At 46.8% G+C, this 17,682-nt stretch overlaps 1 protein-coding gene and 1 long non-coding RNA gene across 4 annotated transcripts in view; one reads left to right on the top strand and one right to left on the bottom strand.

Moving 5' to 3' along the window:
• LOC137530035 (uncharacterized) overlaps positions 1-13,334 on the top strand; it is a 119,699-nt gene extending 106,365 nt beyond the window's left edge. Inside the window, exons 3-4 of the long non-coding RNA XR_011023646.1 lie at positions 5,235-5,324; positions 12,977-13,334. This is a non-coding gene — a long non-coding RNA (uncharacterized lncRNA). The remainder of the gene's footprint in view (positions 1-5,234; positions 5,325-12,976) is intronic.
• The window catches only part of MALT1 (MALT1 paracaspase), a 368,173-nt gene continuing 353,795 nt past the window's right edge, over positions 3,305-17,682 (bottom strand). For all 3 annotated transcript variants that reach the window (XM_068251272.1, XM_068251271.1, XM_068251270.1), the window contains 4 exons: positions 12,955-13,095; positions 9,681-9,838; positions 6,382-6,507; positions 3,305-5,152 (listed from right to left, as the gene is read on the bottom strand). In XM_068251272.1, the coding sequence (XP_068107373.1) occupies positions 4,700-5,152; positions 6,382-6,507; positions 9,681-9,838; positions 12,955-13,095 (878 nt within the window). In that variant the 3' untranslated portion in view covers positions 3,305-4,699. The remainder of the gene's footprint in view (positions 5,153-6,381; positions 6,508-9,680; positions 9,839-12,954; positions 13,096-17,682) is intronic.

The following is a 17,682-nucleotide window of genomic DNA, read 5'->3' on the forward strand; positions in this document are numbered from 1 at the left end:
AGTGTAGAGATAAGTTTTCACAGTGAGAGAGTTATCTTCTCTCTTCAGTCCTTAAGTTACCTCCTCTGTAGTTATTTTCACATGCAGTTAATTAACAGCCTGTCTTTAACGTTAGAATTCTGGAGTTATTTTAAGGATTGAAAAGTTAACTTTAGAGATCTCACCTTAACTTAAAGACAGAAGAGGTAACTTTAGGTTTGCCTGAGGTAAAATGCTTCCTGAATGCAACATGCCTTATCACCATGGTGACAACTCTAGAAACGTTATTAAAGACAGGAGTTAAGCTAGGTGAATTGAGGCCATAATCTAAGCAACATAGGTGGACACAGTTTATCAGATAGTGGCCATAAATCAAGGCTAACACACTGAAGGCGTGCAGCAAGTCTCTAATATTTTAAAACAGGCTTTAGCCTACCATGTGTGAAATGTGACCGCGACCCTTTAACTGAAAGATCAATTTTTTGGGGAGTGGTGGGGGAGGGAGATAGTGACCCTTTAAATGATAAACACCTTATAGAGTTATTAGCGTCTTAAAGTGAAGTTCCAGACTAAAAATCTACTCAGCTGCACTGAAAAGGTTTGGTGTTTCATTAACAGTTTCACAGGATCAGAACTTTGTTTTTCTTACCCAAGCCTCATTTTTAGCTGCACAGAAGCTAAGCTCTGCCCCATCAAAGAAATCTGCCCGGGCATTTTCTCCCCTGATGCTGTGCAAAGCATGATGGGATTTCTGATGTCGTTCTCCTTCTGCTGTTTTGGTGCAATTTTTTTTTTTAATTTTTAATTTGAGATTTGAAGCCTAGAGCGCACAGCTGGGAGGGGTGATCAGGACACAGGACAGTTGGAACTGTGTCTCATGCTCCCTGTCACCTCCTTTCAAGCAAAAAGATGGCTGCCCTCATGAAATCACAAACATTTGCCTGTTCTTTTTAAAACAGGGTGGGTAAGAGATTATATTACCTATCTATTTTAATTAACATAACTAATGTAACTTAATGACAGTTTGTTTGTTTAGGCTGATGTTCTGCGTTATTATTCGGCAAGGGCGAGTTCACAACATCAGAATCGGGAGTACAGACCAGCGTGTCTACTAAAGGTCCAGCATGCCGGAAGTTTAGTGGTTCCTGATGTTTAGTGTAGCCTCACCCCCCCCCCATGCCATCCCCAGGTGAATCCACCCTGTCGCACACCACTCGTTCCCCCCCCCCCCCACCCGCATAGCAACAAACGTGCCGCTAGCCAGGAGGCTGTAGATGGATCTGTATGGTATTGGCTCTACTCTTCGTGCAAGGGATGGTATACCGATCCCTGCAGAGCAATAGAGGTCCCCAACTGTCTCTCCGTGTGTATGGGGCTATACAGCGTGAGGCAAATGGCCAGGAGTACAGATTACAAAAGATAGTGTTTCAGGGCATCTCCTTTTACAGTATCCATTATTATGTGAAAACTGCATTCTCATTGAGTTAGATATACAGCCTGTGTGATCTGCCTTAGTGCATGGGGCCCAAACGTACAAAATAGCCATTATGGTGGCATAGGCAAAAACTAGAGATGGTCAGTGATAAGCTAATACTACCTGGAGGACATGGTGGCATTTCACCTCTGTAGAGTCTCAGGTTTAGATCTGGGCCTGGACACTATCTACTGTACATGGACTTTGTGTATTCTCTCCATGTCTGCATGGATAACTTACTTGGTTCCCCCAAACTGGCGTAGTAGTGATCGGATTGTAAGTTCACCGGAGGACAGTCAGCGACATGACTATGTAATGCGTAACGTGCTTTGGAAGATGTCAGTGTTACTTAAGTATCTAATAATAATAATTCTGTTTTGCATACAAATGATATATGCAGCTTGGACATCTAAGGCCAGGCAGATGAACTTTCTGCTGAACTTGATTGGCCCAGCTCCATTTAATTTGTATGCAAGCCAGAGTTATTAGCCTCTCATTGATACCCTTCTGGTAGACAGGTGACCACGATGGGCCTCTCTGTCACTAAATTTGACATGTAGAAGGACCATTCATCAATGAGGATGTTTACTTCTTCAAGGTCTGTGAAAAGGAAATGGCTAGATTGGATCTGCCTGGCTCCATCAGTTCTGATTTCTGGGTTGCTGAAGATGTCGGTAAGGGAGGAGTCAAAGAGAACTGGTCAGTATAAAATTCAATATGTTGGAAACAGACATAACATTCTTAATTTATAATTAAAAAGCCCAATAACAACACATTTTGACAAGGTGGCACACGAGCTACATAATCTGCCTTACGACGAGGTCCTAATAGTTCTGTTGAACAAGTAGAATGCACAAAGTTTATCAACCCATGAAACAACTGCTCAATGATGGTCTAATGCAGAGGTGCCCAAACGTTTTCAGTTTGCCAGCTACTTCAAAAATTAGGGATTGAAAATGATCTACCAGGTAGAATTTACCTACAGATGTCAGTCAGTTAGACAGTTATATGCATATCATAAGGTGCTCCTCAGTAAGCCAAATGCTTCCATATAAAAATGGCGCCTGCGAAAAATGGCGCACAGTGATGCCGATGTTTTTTTGCCGCTTGTCGTAATTTAGCGTTATAGCATCTGACCTTGCCGTAATTCATGGTCTGCATTACTCTTCCCTTTTGCTCGTAACAATAAATTATGTTTTAGGAATTTACGGGGAGTTTAGTATCTCTTTTCCCCGAATCCTTGACGTTATTTATGCCCTGGTCTTCCCTGGTTTCTTGACTTCGGGACAGCACAGAAGCATATAAAACTGCAGTATATACTTCCCCCTGCAGCGTCCATCCTCTGGCCGACCCTCGCATGTCCAGCTGCCCCTGGCCTGGATTAAAATACTACAAGCAGCTGGTTGACGTATTCGCAACTCTATCTGAGCCCATCCACCAATCAGGCGGAGGGCGCTGCCCCAGGTCCGCCAATCACCGCTACTCTCGTCTCTGCTCAGTCTTTTAATTGGTCCCAATGCTCCCGCCTCCGAGACCATCGGGTCCCAATTAAAAGACTGAGCAGAGACGAGAGTAGCGGTGATTGGCGGACCTGGGGCAGCGCCCTCCGCCTGATTGGTGGATGGGCTCAGATAGAGTTGCGAATACGTCAACCAGCTGCTTGTAGTATTTTAATCCAGGCCAGGGGCAGCTGGACATGTGAGGGTCGGGCAGAGGATGGACGCTGCAGGGGGAAGTATATACTGCAGTTTTATATGCTTCTGTGCTGTCCCGAAGTCAAGAAACCAGGGAAGACCAGGGCATAAATAACGTCAAGGAATCGGGGAAGAGAGATACTAAACTCCCCGTAAATTCCTAAAACATAATTTAGCGGTAGCAGTGTTGGGCGCCATTATTTCACCTTACAACTGTTTAATTGGCCGATGCGCCATTTTTTTACAGTGATAACGGTAAATAACGTTTTACAGCACAATTCAATGTGGCGCCATTATAATACATCGGTGCTGTGCGCCATTATTCACTGATCCCAAGCCGCATAGAGCAATGCTTGGCCAAATAGTCACAATACCATGCTTACAATATCATGCTCAGTGTCCAGCAATATAGTAGCACATAATGCTTGTAAATGCATGGCTCGCCACCTTGCTCATAATCCTCTACACAAGCGTGCAAAACATCAGGACAGCATATTGCACTAAGCTCATCCAAGTCAAAGCGACAGAGTACGATGCATATGTTACTCAGGTGGGCGGTGTGCGGTCTACCCAGAAGGCCTTTGTGATCCACTGGTAGATCATGATCTGACCAAAGGGCACACCTGGTCTACTGTGTGTGTGTCCCTCTGATGCTTGGGCACTGTTGTGTGTCTCTTGTTTGTCCTCCCCACCCCATACGACAGACTATGGGGCTCAGCAGAGAGCCTAGTAGCAAATCTGCACTCACTGTGATCATTCATTAACTGTGTCTTGAAATGAACATAGTTGATTCTTTTGGTCCACAGAGCACCTGCTTCTGTACATGGCTTCATGTACTCTTGAGTAATTTGTCTGCACACACCGATAGCCAATAACTTCTAATGCCACAATGTTTCCATCGGGAATACAGCTTCCCTTTCCATGATTTGCTAAGACGAGAGGGAAAGGGAAATTGACTTGAGGGATAAGACAGCAATGGAAAGACAAGACAAATAACATTTATGTGTCACTTTTCTCCTGGTGGGCTCAAAGCGCTTGAGCTACAACTACTAGGACTCACTCTATAGGCAGTATCAGTGTTAGGGAGTCCATTCCTTGGAAGAGCCAAGATTTGAACCCAACTCTCCTATGGCAGAGGCACAGCCCTTAACCATTACACTATCCAGAAGTGACAGAAGATCCAGAGAGAGGCGTCACATGGATCGAAGGAGATTTGCAGGGAGGAGGCAAAAGATGAACTAGAAGAATGGTGAAAAACATTAAGATTGTATCAAATTTTTACAGAGAAATAAATCCACTGTGCATGGAGATAATCATAACTCTACGCCTCCCGTGTCCATCTTGAAAATGGATGTTCTCAGAGAGGAGCAAACCCTCACAAGAAGGTAGGACCATGCAGTATCTAAAATTCCTGTTTTGAGCAGCTATAAGATGTCCATGTCCAAATTCCATGCTGAATACTGACAATGACACAAAAATAGGGCAGAAGTCAAGGGATTTGGCAATTTTTAGTACGACAACAAAAAAGACCAATCAAGTACTAGTATCACTCTTAAAATTGATGGCTGAAGGCCGTATTCTCATCTGTGCTCTCCTCTGGAATGTTCCTCTGGTGGGATGATGTTACGTTGCTATAGAGTGATTTGGTATCTGAGAAGTACCTTCTCCTGCCACCAGAATTATAGGCTGAGAAGACATCTTGATGGTAGCCTTCTGGCTGCACGCTGCTACTGAGGTTTGGATGGTAGACATTGAGAGAAGAGTGTACGTAATGGTGGCTGGGGAACACATGAGAGGTTCTAGCACTGGCGGCAGAGGCGAGCTCCGGACTGTGGCAGGGACTGTGAGGTAGATGACCGAGCTGTCTACACGACGGCCGCAGTCCAGAATGAATGTCTAATTTTGCTATGAGTGGCTTTCCCACATCAATTGTCCGCCTTTCTTCCACCATGTCTTCCACTCCTTCATATGTGTAGGTCAGGCAGACTGTGAAGGTCAAGTTTTCCTAAGGGAAAAAAAAAACATACATGAGGGGTTTACAAAATTATGGAAATAATCTGGGCTTGATTCTGATTCTTCTCTTTTAGTTAAGATGACCTGTTACCAATTGTTCGTACATGGTTCACTGCTAACCTTCACGGGGTGACCAAGACCAAATCAAACTGCTCCCCACAGAGGTCAGTATAGTCTAAACATTTTTGAATTACAAGTGAATTTGTTGGTGGTGCGTTGAGTACCAGCACTTTGTAACTACTATACAGCATGTTTGCAATGTGGCTGTTTTGTTGGTTTTGACTATTATCCACCCCACATTGCCTAACTCTAACCTTTAATCTTTGTGACGAGCTTGATGCTTTCCTGACCCTTACCGTCTTAAAATAACCTTATTCTATACAATTTCCCCAAAATGATGCCTAACTCCACTGTTAAATACATAACCCCAAGTGATGCCTCCAAATCAGGCATATCAAGCTTACCATTAATGATGCTTGCAGCTTGGAATTGGGTCAATCAAATGTGCTTTCTGCCAAATACAACTTGCATTAAACATACATGTGAGCCAGAACTATTAGCATTTGATTGACCATCCCTAATGGTCACTATCATCTACAGTAAGTGCTCATTCATGCTAGGTCCGGAAACATATCCGTGGCTCCGTTTTTCAGGCCGGATCAAAACCGGAGCCACAGATACCAGTGTTTTAGATAGCAGCTATCTTCACCCATAAAAGAAACGGATCCGTCTACGTTTGCGGGGACCCATTTTCAAAACCTGAACGGAAGGTCCGGATGTGCTGCATTTTCATGCAACGGATCTGGATCCTGATACACGCAGGGGTAGTGGCAGGCAATAGAAAAATGGATCCCCCTCTACACAGGCAGATTTCGACAGATTCAGGCTAAGAACGAACATACAGTCCCTATCTCGTTCGTTAACCGGGGACTACCTGTATTGCAAAACGCGACCTTTACTGCACTGCCAAGTGTGCTCCCAGCCTGAGAGTGCCTCTTCCCCATTGATTTCTTCTACAAGTTCTACTCTCCATTACATCGTTCCACAGAATTCTGGAAATTTCTAGTATGAATTTTGTGGGGTGGAGTTCCGTAGTGAAGGCAGTGTGGCTCGGATGCATTGTTCCACGCAAGTATTCTGCATACGCTTGTAGCCATTTCCCCCCCCCCCCCCCACACACACACACACACACCTCCCAGGTTCCACCATTTTCATACAGACCTTTAGTGTTTGCAGTGAGCTCAGGCGAGTGAACACACAATGCTTAGGAAGCTCTTTAGAGACCAAGAAACTCCCGGTCTCCTCTGGGGTACACTTATTGCTGTCTTTGGGGTCCACATATAATTCCTGAAGAGGAAGAAAGAGCATTCATTGAAGAGGAAGATGCCGGTTTATCCAAAAGTATCAAAATATACATGTACATAATAATCTTCTATACAATCACAATATTTCAACAGAAAATTTCTGCTCATTTTCATTGAGTCCCAAAAACCATTAACAGGGACAATAACCAGTATACCACCAGGATCATTTCCTGGGACAGTAACACAAATAACACCATGGATATTTACCACTGCAGCCTGGGGGGGGGGGGGGGAGGAGTGGGGTGGAATGAGGGGGCATTCAAACCATTAGCAGTTTCAAAGGAATTATCTAGTTTGAGGTAAGTGCACCGCTTTTGACCTCAGCCAGCAGGACTGGTTGTGCTGTAAATTCTTGGGATGCTTTGATGTCTCTCTGCTGCTAGCAGAAACTATAGAATCTGAAAGCAGAAGTCTTCTGTTATTGTCTCACACTGCCCTCTAGTGACAAGTGGCCATAAATACACATTACAGCAGTACTAATTAGTTACAAAAAATGTAACAAATAAAAAATGTGCTACAATAAGTTGACCTGGAGCACTTGCAAGCGTCTAAATAAATTGGCTGCTAAATGGGTTAAAGGAGCTTTACACAATGGGGAATCTTACACCGGGGGCAACCTGGGACATGAACCACCATACCACAAAAAAACATTTGAACTATAGCACAATTGATATTTCTATCATACTACTAGGACAGTGGCCACTACAGTATGGATGCTGCAAGAAACCGTACCCACAACATAACCAAGGACAGTGACTGTTCACCAGGGACATTACCTGGTACTACTACACAATCAGTGACAATAGCCACTACTCTGCCAGGGACATTATAAGGGACATTAGTAGAGACCCCTCCTGCTTTCTGTTTGCCAGGCTGTACTACAAAAATGTACCTACTGTATGTCTTTCACAATTATGGGTACCAATCAATCCACCATGTCACCCCTATGCTCCTTGTCCTACCTGTGCCCTGCCCAGTGAGCACCAATTTACTACTTGTAAAATGTAATTTGTCAAGTACTTTAAGGCTTTGTTCACAATATAAATTGCCCGTGCTATCACAAGCGCTGAGTGATTTATACTGTGATTTTTGAAGAGCTTTTCCCTGCGAATTGCACTTAGAAATGCGCTTTTATAAGCACTTTTGCTCCGCGATAATTTTTTTCACTTCCTGACATCAGTCAGGAAGTGAACTCTTTAACCCGGAAATGAATAAATACAATGTATTTATTCATAAAAGCTCTCAAGAAATTGCTATACAAAGCGTTTTTTCAAGCACTTTGCGATTTCCCTATTCCTTCCATTGAGCCAAAGTGCTCAGAAAATGGTACATGTAGCGCGTTTGCAATTGTAATGAAATCGAAACTCTTACATGTGAACACTGTCATAGGAAATCATTACACAAGCGCTTTTAGGGGAATTTGCAAAATCGCCAGCACTTAAAAAAAAACAGCAAACGCTGATAGGGCTTGATTCACTAAACCGTGATAACTCATAACTGTAATTGTTTTCGTGAAAAATGTGCGTGGAAACGGCCGTGATATGCAATTCCAGTTTTCTCTGAAATCTACAATAACAGAGTCTAACAGCAGATGGCGCTGCAGGCAATATCTGTTATTGTAGCTCTTGCACTCAGTAAAGCTATGCATCAGGCAAGAGTCCATAACAGATCAATAAGGCAAGAGATTGCTCCCTCCCTGATCAGACATTCATTGTGGAAAAATCAATTTTGCACAACATTGCCCACTCTGTCTTGATTAGATTTCAGCAGAAGTGTGCAATGCTATGCAGTACATCTATAAGGCTCTAAGGCAGAGGTGTGAAGCTCAAATACAAAGTGGGCTAAAATTGTACACTGGAACTAAGTCACGGGCCAACCTCTATGTCCAGTGACACCTGCCTCTCTTATGATGTTCCCTGGTGTCTAATGGCCCCATCCTCCCCTATACAGTTCCCTGGTGTCTAGAGGACACACCCTCCCCTATACAGTTTCCTGGTGTCTAGAGGACACACCCTCCCCTATACAGTTCCCAAGTGTTTAGTGCTTTCCCCCTCCCTCCCCCCATAGGGCTTCCCTGGTGTTCTAGGGCTTCACTTCTACTTCCCTGGCGGTCTACAGAGGGCCAAACATAATACGAAGTGAAGAAACCACTTGAGGGCCAAATTTAAAGATGATCTGTAACCATAAAAAATTCCTCTGTGGGGTACTCACCTCAGGAGGGGGAAGCCACTGGATCCTAATGAGGCTTCCCCCGTCCTCCTGTGTCCCAAGGTGGTCTTTTGCTGCCTCTCCAAACAGCGGGCATGTAAATATTTACCTTCCCGCCTCCAGCACAGCCTCAGTATCGGCTCTCCGCTCGGAGACAGGCGGAAATAGCCCATCGCTGTTGGGCCGCTCTACTGCTCAGGCGCAAGTCTCCTGTGCCTGCGCAGTACAGCGGACCCGACTGAGATCGGCTATTTCCACCTATTTCCGAGCCGAGAGCCGCAACAGCGCCCCCTGCTGGGACAAGGAAAGGTAAATATTGCACAACCTGACAAATTGTCGGCTGTGCATTCAGTGGGCTGCAGCGAGACCCCCGTGGGACGGAGGAGGACGGGGGAAGCCTCGATAGGATCCAGAGGCTTCCCCCTCTTGAGTGGAACTTTATTACAGAGTCTCTTTAATGGCTCTCTAAGGGGCAGATTTGGAGTTTGACATGTAGGCTCTAAGGTGTAATGCTCATTAAAGTGTGACACCCGCTATAACTGTCAATCCTCCTTCATTCCTCCCCCAACAACTTGCCCAGACAGGGGCGTAACTATAAATCATAGGGCCCTCCAGCAAAACTTTGATGGGTCCTCCAGTGTGTCACACCCTTTCCCTTGCTGACCCTCACAGCCTGGAGGCCCATCTCGCATGGGTCATAAAGCAAGTGTGCCCATCATGATCTTCACACCCGTAACAAGTGTAGCCACAAAACACCTGATCCGAAGGATGAACCCCTTTATCCGAGGGAGTGAAGTAGTAATATGAGCAAACATCCCATTCTTTCTCTTTGGTATTGTGCTTGATGTTGGAAGTCCAATCTCCCCATTGAGTCATTATCATTTGTAAACCCCTGACCTCGGCCTTTGCTAGGACAGCTTACACTTAGGAAAGACAACACACACTCACCAATGGAAAGTCTGTGACGTTCGTCGTGCAGTCAGTGATGTTGGCGGGTTTGCTGATAATTTGAGTGTAGATGATCATAACATTGGAGAACTCTGCAGCAAACGCCAGCTGGACGACTACACCGCAGTCAAACTCGATGCACATGCTCTCTGGCAGCTCTGTGGTGGATGTACAAGAGAAGGATGGCAATCAGAATAAGGTTTCATGTCACATGCAGACAGGGCCGGTTTAAGGGGGCTTGGGGCAAACTATAGCGTTGGGGCCCCGCAGCGCAAAGCTTCCCTCCCCCGCGCGCTATTTCCCCTCTGCTCCCCGGGGCCCTGCAAGCAGCCATAAATACCTATTAGTCCCGGCAGGTGAGCGGACGGGCAGCGGCTGTACTCTGAGACACGCCGTTTCCCTTTCGCTCTATGACCCGGTGCGTCATTTGTAAACATGCGCCGGGTCATAGAGTGAGAGGGAGACAGCGTGTCTCAGAGTACAGCCGCTGCCTTCCCGCCCATACTTATAGTTAATTATGGCTGCCATTATAGCTGCAGGGCCCCAGGGAGCAGGCAGAATGGAGCAGGGTCGGCGCTGTGGGGGGCCTCAGCAGAGGTCAAGGTCCCGGGGCAAATGCACCCTTTGCCTCTATTATAGCACCGGCCCTGCATGCAGAGACCATAAAAAAGTATTGTCAACACAGTAGAAGCAGAGACCCCACCAGGGTATGGAGCAGGGGTGTAATGTGAACGTGGTGGGGCTTCCCTGCAAAACTCCGCCGGCCAGGCCCCCTTCTTACCCCTCCAAGATCACAGTGTGTTTAACATGGTCCTGTGCAAGGTGCAGAGCAGGGGTAGCGTCATACATTACCTTCTACCAGTGGCGCGACATGTCCCTACTCTTATCTTCACTTTAACCGCTGTAGAGCCTCTTAAAGGATACTTTAGCCTTTAATTAATTCCGTAATTGACGCCGCGTGTGCGCACAGGCTTACCGGGCCTCCCCCGGCCCAACGTCTGCCTTCGATCATCTAAAAATGGTCCCACTTCTAAGCAAGGGCCGGCACAGCCCCAGTATGTCCGCAGAATACGAGCACTCCCGCAGGAAGACTAAGCCGGTGTGGTCACAGGTGCCCAAGCGGACATACTGTGCATACGCGTGCAGTATGTCCGGGTCAGAGGGCACGCACTTCGGCTATGTCTTCCCGCGGGAATGCACGGGTACTCCCACAGACATACTGCACCTGCACCTTCCCTGTCGACCACTGGTTAGAACCGTGGCCTTTTGTAGATGAACGGAGGCAGATGCTGGGCCACGAGAAGTGCGGTAAACCTATGCACAAGAGAGTTTAGGTGTCAAGAGGAGATTCGGTGTTGGGTGCTGATTGGGTTAAAGTGTCAGTAATGGATTTAGTGTTGGGGGGAGTGATTAGAGTTAGCTGTTAGGAAGGATTTAGCGGCAAAGGGCTAATCGGGGTTAAGTGTCAAGAAGAGATCTAGTGTTGGGGGTAATATTAGAGTTCCCTGCCCAGCAAAGATTTAGTGTCGGTGGTAACTACAGTTTTGTGTCAGGAAGGAATTTAGTGTTGGAGTAGGTTGGGTTCAGTAACAGTAAAAGGATAGGTTAACTTTAGAGGTTTGAAAGGGGACATATGCCAAAATGCGTACATGCAAAATGGGCGCCGCAGAAATATTGGCACTGCAAATTGCTGCTAGAAGAATATCAGTAAAATGACTGATTTCCTCCTATAGTCTGGGGCAGGAACACCAAAAAAAGGACGTTACCAAATTCACAATAGCCACTGGGGGCAAGTGAGCTGTCCCAGATCGCCAATGCTGTTGGAAGACACCTGTGCCCACTCTAGATTTTTGGCTTAGACGACCACAAATTGATTATTTTAGCTGAAGAAAATGTATTTCTGACTATTCGCCTATTACATGAGCAGAAAGAGGTATATATACTCAGGGGTGTTGCTAGCCCCAAAGATCAGTGGCTCGTGCCCCGGATCTATTCTGCAGTGCCCCGGATGTCCCCCAAGCAGAGTCAGCTGTGGTGCTTCAATGGTGGGCATGCTGTGAGCTGTGGTGCATCAATCGGAGGTATGCTGGGTGCTGTGGTGCCTCTATGTGGGCATATTGGGTGCTGTGGTGCCTCTATGTGGGCATACTGGGTGCTGTGGTGCCATGCTACGTTCTGTGATGCCTTTATGGGGGCATGCAGGGAGCTGTTGTTCTTCTTTGGAGGCATGCTGTGACTTGTGGTGCCTCAATGGGAGGTCTGCAGGAGCATGGGTGGGGGTTCACTAGAAGGTCAGGGAATGCTATGGGGGGGGGAGTCTGCCAGATAACCTGGCCCAGTCCGCCCAGCAGAAAGCCAGACCAGTCAGCACAGAAGCCAGGTAATTCTGCCTAGTTATGTTTAATTGACACTGCCTATTTATGTGATACTAGTGACCTTAGCCCGTTGAAAACGGGCTAGGTCTGTCAGTAATCCGCGCGTGAGCTACCCGCACATGCCCACCGCACGCATGACCGCCACGCACACCCACCTGCCGCGCGCAAACACACGACCGCCCCTTCTAGCCCTGTCTTCCTCCAGCTCTCGGCAGTGTCTCTGCGTCTTGTCCCTGCACATGCGCAGTGCTAAAAAGCACTGACACACGCACAGACACAGGGACACTTGCCTGTTACTAGGTAGGATGCTATTGTTTTTTTTTTTTTTTGTATTACTGGAGAGGAGGTTTCATCCAACATTTTGCTGGGCAGGCCTATTTAGACCGCTGCTAACTTCATGTACATTTGGTTCCACCCATGACCACACCCACATTCTGGTGTGTGGCCACACCCATTTTCCATCTGGAGTGCCCCAGATCTCTTAGGAGCCTAGCAACGCCTCTGTATATACTAACTGTAGAAAAATATGCATTCACTTAAAGGGTCACTGTAGGGGGGTCGGGGGAAAATCAGTTGAACTTACCCGGGGCTTCTAACGGTCCCCTGCAGACATCCTGTGTTGGCGCAGCCACTCCCCGATGCTCCGGCCCCGCCTCCAGTTCACTTCTGGAGTTTCAGACTTTAAAGTCACAGGATGTCTGCGGGGGACCATTAGAAGCCCCGGGTAAGTTCAACTGATTTTCCCCCGACCCCCCTACAGTATCCCTTTAACTATGTAAGTGGATTGAATTGTTATCTCTTTTATGCACCGCATGCCTGGAGTACTGTTTACAGGTAGGACAGTAAATATGTTCTAGGCGTCAGACCTGTTTAAATGATTTACCAGTATTGCTGCTTACCATTGGCTCTTGCCCATTGTAGGTGGGGCTCTGGCGAACAGGCTTTCGGCTGGATCGGATCCGTCAATGCCCTTCTGGCCGACAAGCTGCTGCGAATCTCAAGAGCTTGCACTCCTTTTGTGAGCTGGCAGCGCCCCATGTCTGTTGGCATTACCAAAGAGTTAACAAGAATGAACATTACCATATGCCTCGTATACAGAAAGTCTGGTGCAGGGGGCATATTTGGGAAAAAATAAGCTTTTATTACAGACATCAAGTTGTGGTACGGACCTGACTGCTTCCCATCCAATGGCTAACTATATCCAGATGAGATCGCTAACTTCTACTACCCGCATGCTGATCGCATGCACTTTCTCAATGCCTGGTAAATGGCAGGGGCACCGTGATTAACACTGTAACTGCCATGCCCCTTTTCCACCGTGGCAATAGGGTCCGTTGCGATTTTTACCAAAGCATTAATCACACCACCTGTTGCAGTTTTTGTGCAATTGTGCTTAAAGCGGACCTGAACTCAAAACTTCCTCTCTGCTGTAAAAGATAAGCAACATCATAATAAACATTTCTTTGTTTCAGCTCATACAACTCCTGCAATATATCTGCAATACGTCTACTTCCTGCTTTCATGGAAGGCGGTTAAAATCCTGTGTTTACAATTTAGCTGCTCTGCCGTGGCAGAGGAGATTCCTGAGCGGACACAGCTGAGGGATCAAATTACAACTTGCCCTTAGTCACAGATGAGGGGGAATTAGACAGGCTAAACTGTCTAAATACACACATTTCTCTGTGTTTTCCTTCTGTCCTGTGCAAGAGTATACTTTATGGAAGAGCTTGAAAATTGCAAAACTTGTGGTGATGTGGTATGTGGTATGAAGCCCGGCCACCTTCTCTTTTAAACATTGAAGTCACGCCGCACATAATGACAAGCGTACAAAAAAAATGTGTTATTTTAAACTGCTGAAAATCCCAATCAGAAACGCAATGCGATTGCAATGGCGATTTGCAGTGGAAAAGGGCTCATAGAGTTTTTTTTTAATGTTGCACTTGGTGAATTGCGGAATCGTTTTGTGTTCTTTGGGGCTGTTCTGCTAGATATAAATGAGTGACTGGGGGGCGTGGCCAAGATGGCAAGCGGAGTGGACGTCTCTCCTCTGAGCTCCGCTACCCAGCTCCTCTAATCCATAGCCATCGGCTTGCTAACAACGCAGAACATCGCCCAAACTGTTGCAGTGGAACTACTGATCCACCCTGGAGGACTGGTGTAAACCTCTCACGGCACCGGCCGAGGAAAACGACGAGGCCTTACCACCCCGCTCATACTCCCCGGGCCCGGCCCGTCCTCAAAAACTCTCCCGGCGCTACTCTCCCTACGAAGAGATGGGAGGCAAGGGGAAAAAGGATAAGCCGGATAACGCTCCCTCGACTTCTAACCAGCCTGCTACAACCTCCAGCTCCAAGGCTACAAACAGCAACAAGCCAGAGCATACAGACAACATGGCGGCAGACCGCGAGGAGGCTGCCCTCCCCTCACCAAGCTCAGCCGAGCTCTTGGAGGCAATCAAGTCTTGCCAAACTGCCCTGACCACTAAGATGGACCATATCGAAGCCAAATTCAGTCTTCTACGTCAAGACCTAGCAGAAATCAGAGACCGTACCAAAGATCTAGAACGTCGTACATCGGATGCAGAAGACGCCATTAGGAGACACGATGCAGACGTCCCTAATATTAACAAGCGAGTCACCCAGCTCGAAGCCCGCGCAAACGACGCTGAAAATAGGAATCGGCGAAATAATCTGCGCCTGCTGGGGCTACCAGAGGGTGAGGAGAGCCAGGACATCCCAGCCTACATAGAAGACCTGCTCAAGGACCTCCTGCCACAGGCCAAGTTCTCCTCGCAGTTTGTCGTCGAAAGAGCACATAGAATCCCGACACGCAAAACCCCCCCCGGGGCATATCCAAGGCCGCTAATTTTCCGCATGCTCAATTATAGAGACCGGGACAAAGTGCTTGCTGCAGCCAGGAAAATACCAGATCTCAAGCTAGGTAACGCACGCCTGATGATATTTCCGGATTACACAACGGAGACGCAAAAACTCAGGAAAAACTTCCAAGGAGTAAAGGCAAAGCTGAGGGAACGCCAAATCCAATATGCTATGCTGTTTCCCGCGAAACTGCGAGTCCAGGACTGGGAATCCACCATCTTTTTTGAAACCCCAGAAGAGGTCTCCACCTGGCTAAAGACCCTACCTGCACAGCAACCAGATAAGTAATTTTCTGTTTTATTTTTATTTTTCGCTTATTGACTAGCCCAACCCGCTAAAGCAGCCACGTCTACCGTGGCAACTCCATGGAGCACTTTGATTTCCCTGTTGGGCCTAAATCCTTCACTGTTGGCGTGCCTCCTCATCTTATGGCGCACTTTACACGTGGAACCTCAGTTAACTTTAAGAGGAATATACCGCTGTTATGCTCAACACAGTCTTCTTGATATGTCACCTCATACCAGCTTGCTAGTCCCACGCCTGGGGAAGGCTCTCGTTATAATGGATCATTTGTTTATACCTGAATACGCTATGGTCATGGAATATAAATACCTGCCTTACTCGAGCATGAACTGACAAAAATGTCCGACACCTGCTACGATCCTAAGTTCAGACATGATCACTTGCTGCAGCGTTTGAGCGAGACAGTACTTTTACTTTTACCTCATGACCACTACAAACAGGTTTCTATTTTCTCTCTATGGGTTACTTTCCCAGGGCGAAAGTACTGTACAAACTACAATTATTCCTTGCTGACCATGGGACATTTGGCGCTCAGCGGCGCATCAACGGACAGAAGGGAACACTCCCTGGTACAGCCCTGCGCCATTAATCTCTCCTTTTGAATTTAAGTGTCATTGTTTTCCTTTCAGTCAGGAGATTACTTCAGTCGGGATTATAGAGTTAACAATCGGACACACGCTTTAAGCGGGGCTAGCTTGTTAATTGTTATCTGTTATGGTTATTTAGTTTACTACGAATTCAATGCATTTCTAACTAACGACCTATGCAGTTTTAGACGCATAGAACGGAGTCTCACACATTAGCCAATACTGAGATGTTGGATATTTCAGCCTACAGGCTTTACCGACTTCATTATGTACTCTATCTGCTAAGACTAACTGTATATTAATATGAACACTGTAACCACCCGTTACCCCTCTCCTCTCCTCCTACCCCCCCCCCCCCTCCCCTCTCCTTCCATAATACTATTAAACCCCCCCCCCTCCCCTCCTCCAACCACTTTTACAGATATTAATCCTATGATCTCTGACCCCGAATTGCACAGGGAGTTCTATGTCCCCTCCCTGGGGGCTCAATACACACAGTGAGCGAAGCGCCGTGCTGGGACATTGCCTACAGGCTGGTTGGCCTTCTGTGAAACGACCTACACTGATATGCTCCGGCTAAGCTCGGATATTTGAGACTGAGGTCTACACTAAACATTACCATATCTGATATCCTCCAATAGATGGTGTTATAGCACCAAAGGTAGATCAGCGCTATTACAATCAGCTCCACAGATATGACCTGGCGCGGTGCTCACGCTCGATTTAAAAATGGCTCGCTTTTTCTAACTTGCCGACTCGTTTATTATCTGTTCCTGCGGGAACGTGATGATATAACGGTAATATGGTATTTTTCTGCTATGATCCTGGAAGAGCTGAGGCCTTCTGTCACTCCCCGGGTGGCTACCTCTACTGCACTGTTAACATCCCACTACATAAATAGCCGAGGCTCCACCACGGGACTTGACGGTAGGCCGAGTCAGGGGCGTAGCAATAGGGGGTGCAGAGGTAGCGACCGCATCGGGGCCCTTGGGCCAGAGGGGCCCCAAAGGGCCCTCCCTCAACTACAGTATTAGCTCTCTATTGGTCCTGTGATCATAATATTCACTTCTATAGATAATTTGAATAGTGGTAATTATTAACAAACTATTCCCTGTCCCCTTCTTGTACCTCTAACACTGTAGTTGCCATTGGCAGGTTTTGGTTCGCCGTATCAATTGTTATGTATAGAGTGCTTGGGGGTCCCCATTGGAAAACTTGCATCGGGGCCCACAGCTCCTTAGCTACGCCACTGGGCCGAGTTAACCCGCTTATATATACTATGTATATGTTTCTACTTTATGTGTACTAGGTACTAGCCCGATAAAAGAAAAAACGGCCATATTCAATAAACCACCAGCCCCTCCCCATCTCATAGGAAACAATGCATATACTAAATACTCACCAGATGTCTCCCTCCCTGCTATACAGCCCTGCAGTCTCCCCTCTCCCCACCCTCCGGGTTGCACAATCCTTATATGCTTATAGCAATATTGTACTGGGGATACATGCAATATTGGGGGAAACCTTATGGCTACACCTCCTACACACAGCTCCCTCGCTAACTCCGCAGATGTACCAGGAGTACCATGTCATGATATGGTTAGAGCGCAAGGTATAATTATATGATTATCCATGCCCTTTTCTGTGCGGGATCAGCTTCCTCTCTCCCAGACACCTGCACAGAAATCGGCCAGGAAGGTACAACTTTATATACTGTGTATACAATTAGATATTCCGGGTATTATATACTACTATAATTAAACTACTCAACCTGCCTGCGGAATACGCAAAAGGTATATCCCATCACTATATGGAATTAGGAATGACCTATGATCCCCTCCTCCCCCCCCCTCCCCCT

This window comes from Hyperolius riggenbachi, chromosome 1 (assembly GCF_040937935.1).
Source record: "Hyperolius riggenbachi isolate aHypRig1 chromosome 1, aHypRig1.pri, whole genome shotgun sequence".
NCBI lineage: Eukaryota > Metazoa > Chordata > Amphibia > Anura > Hyperoliidae > Hyperolius > Hyperolius riggenbachi.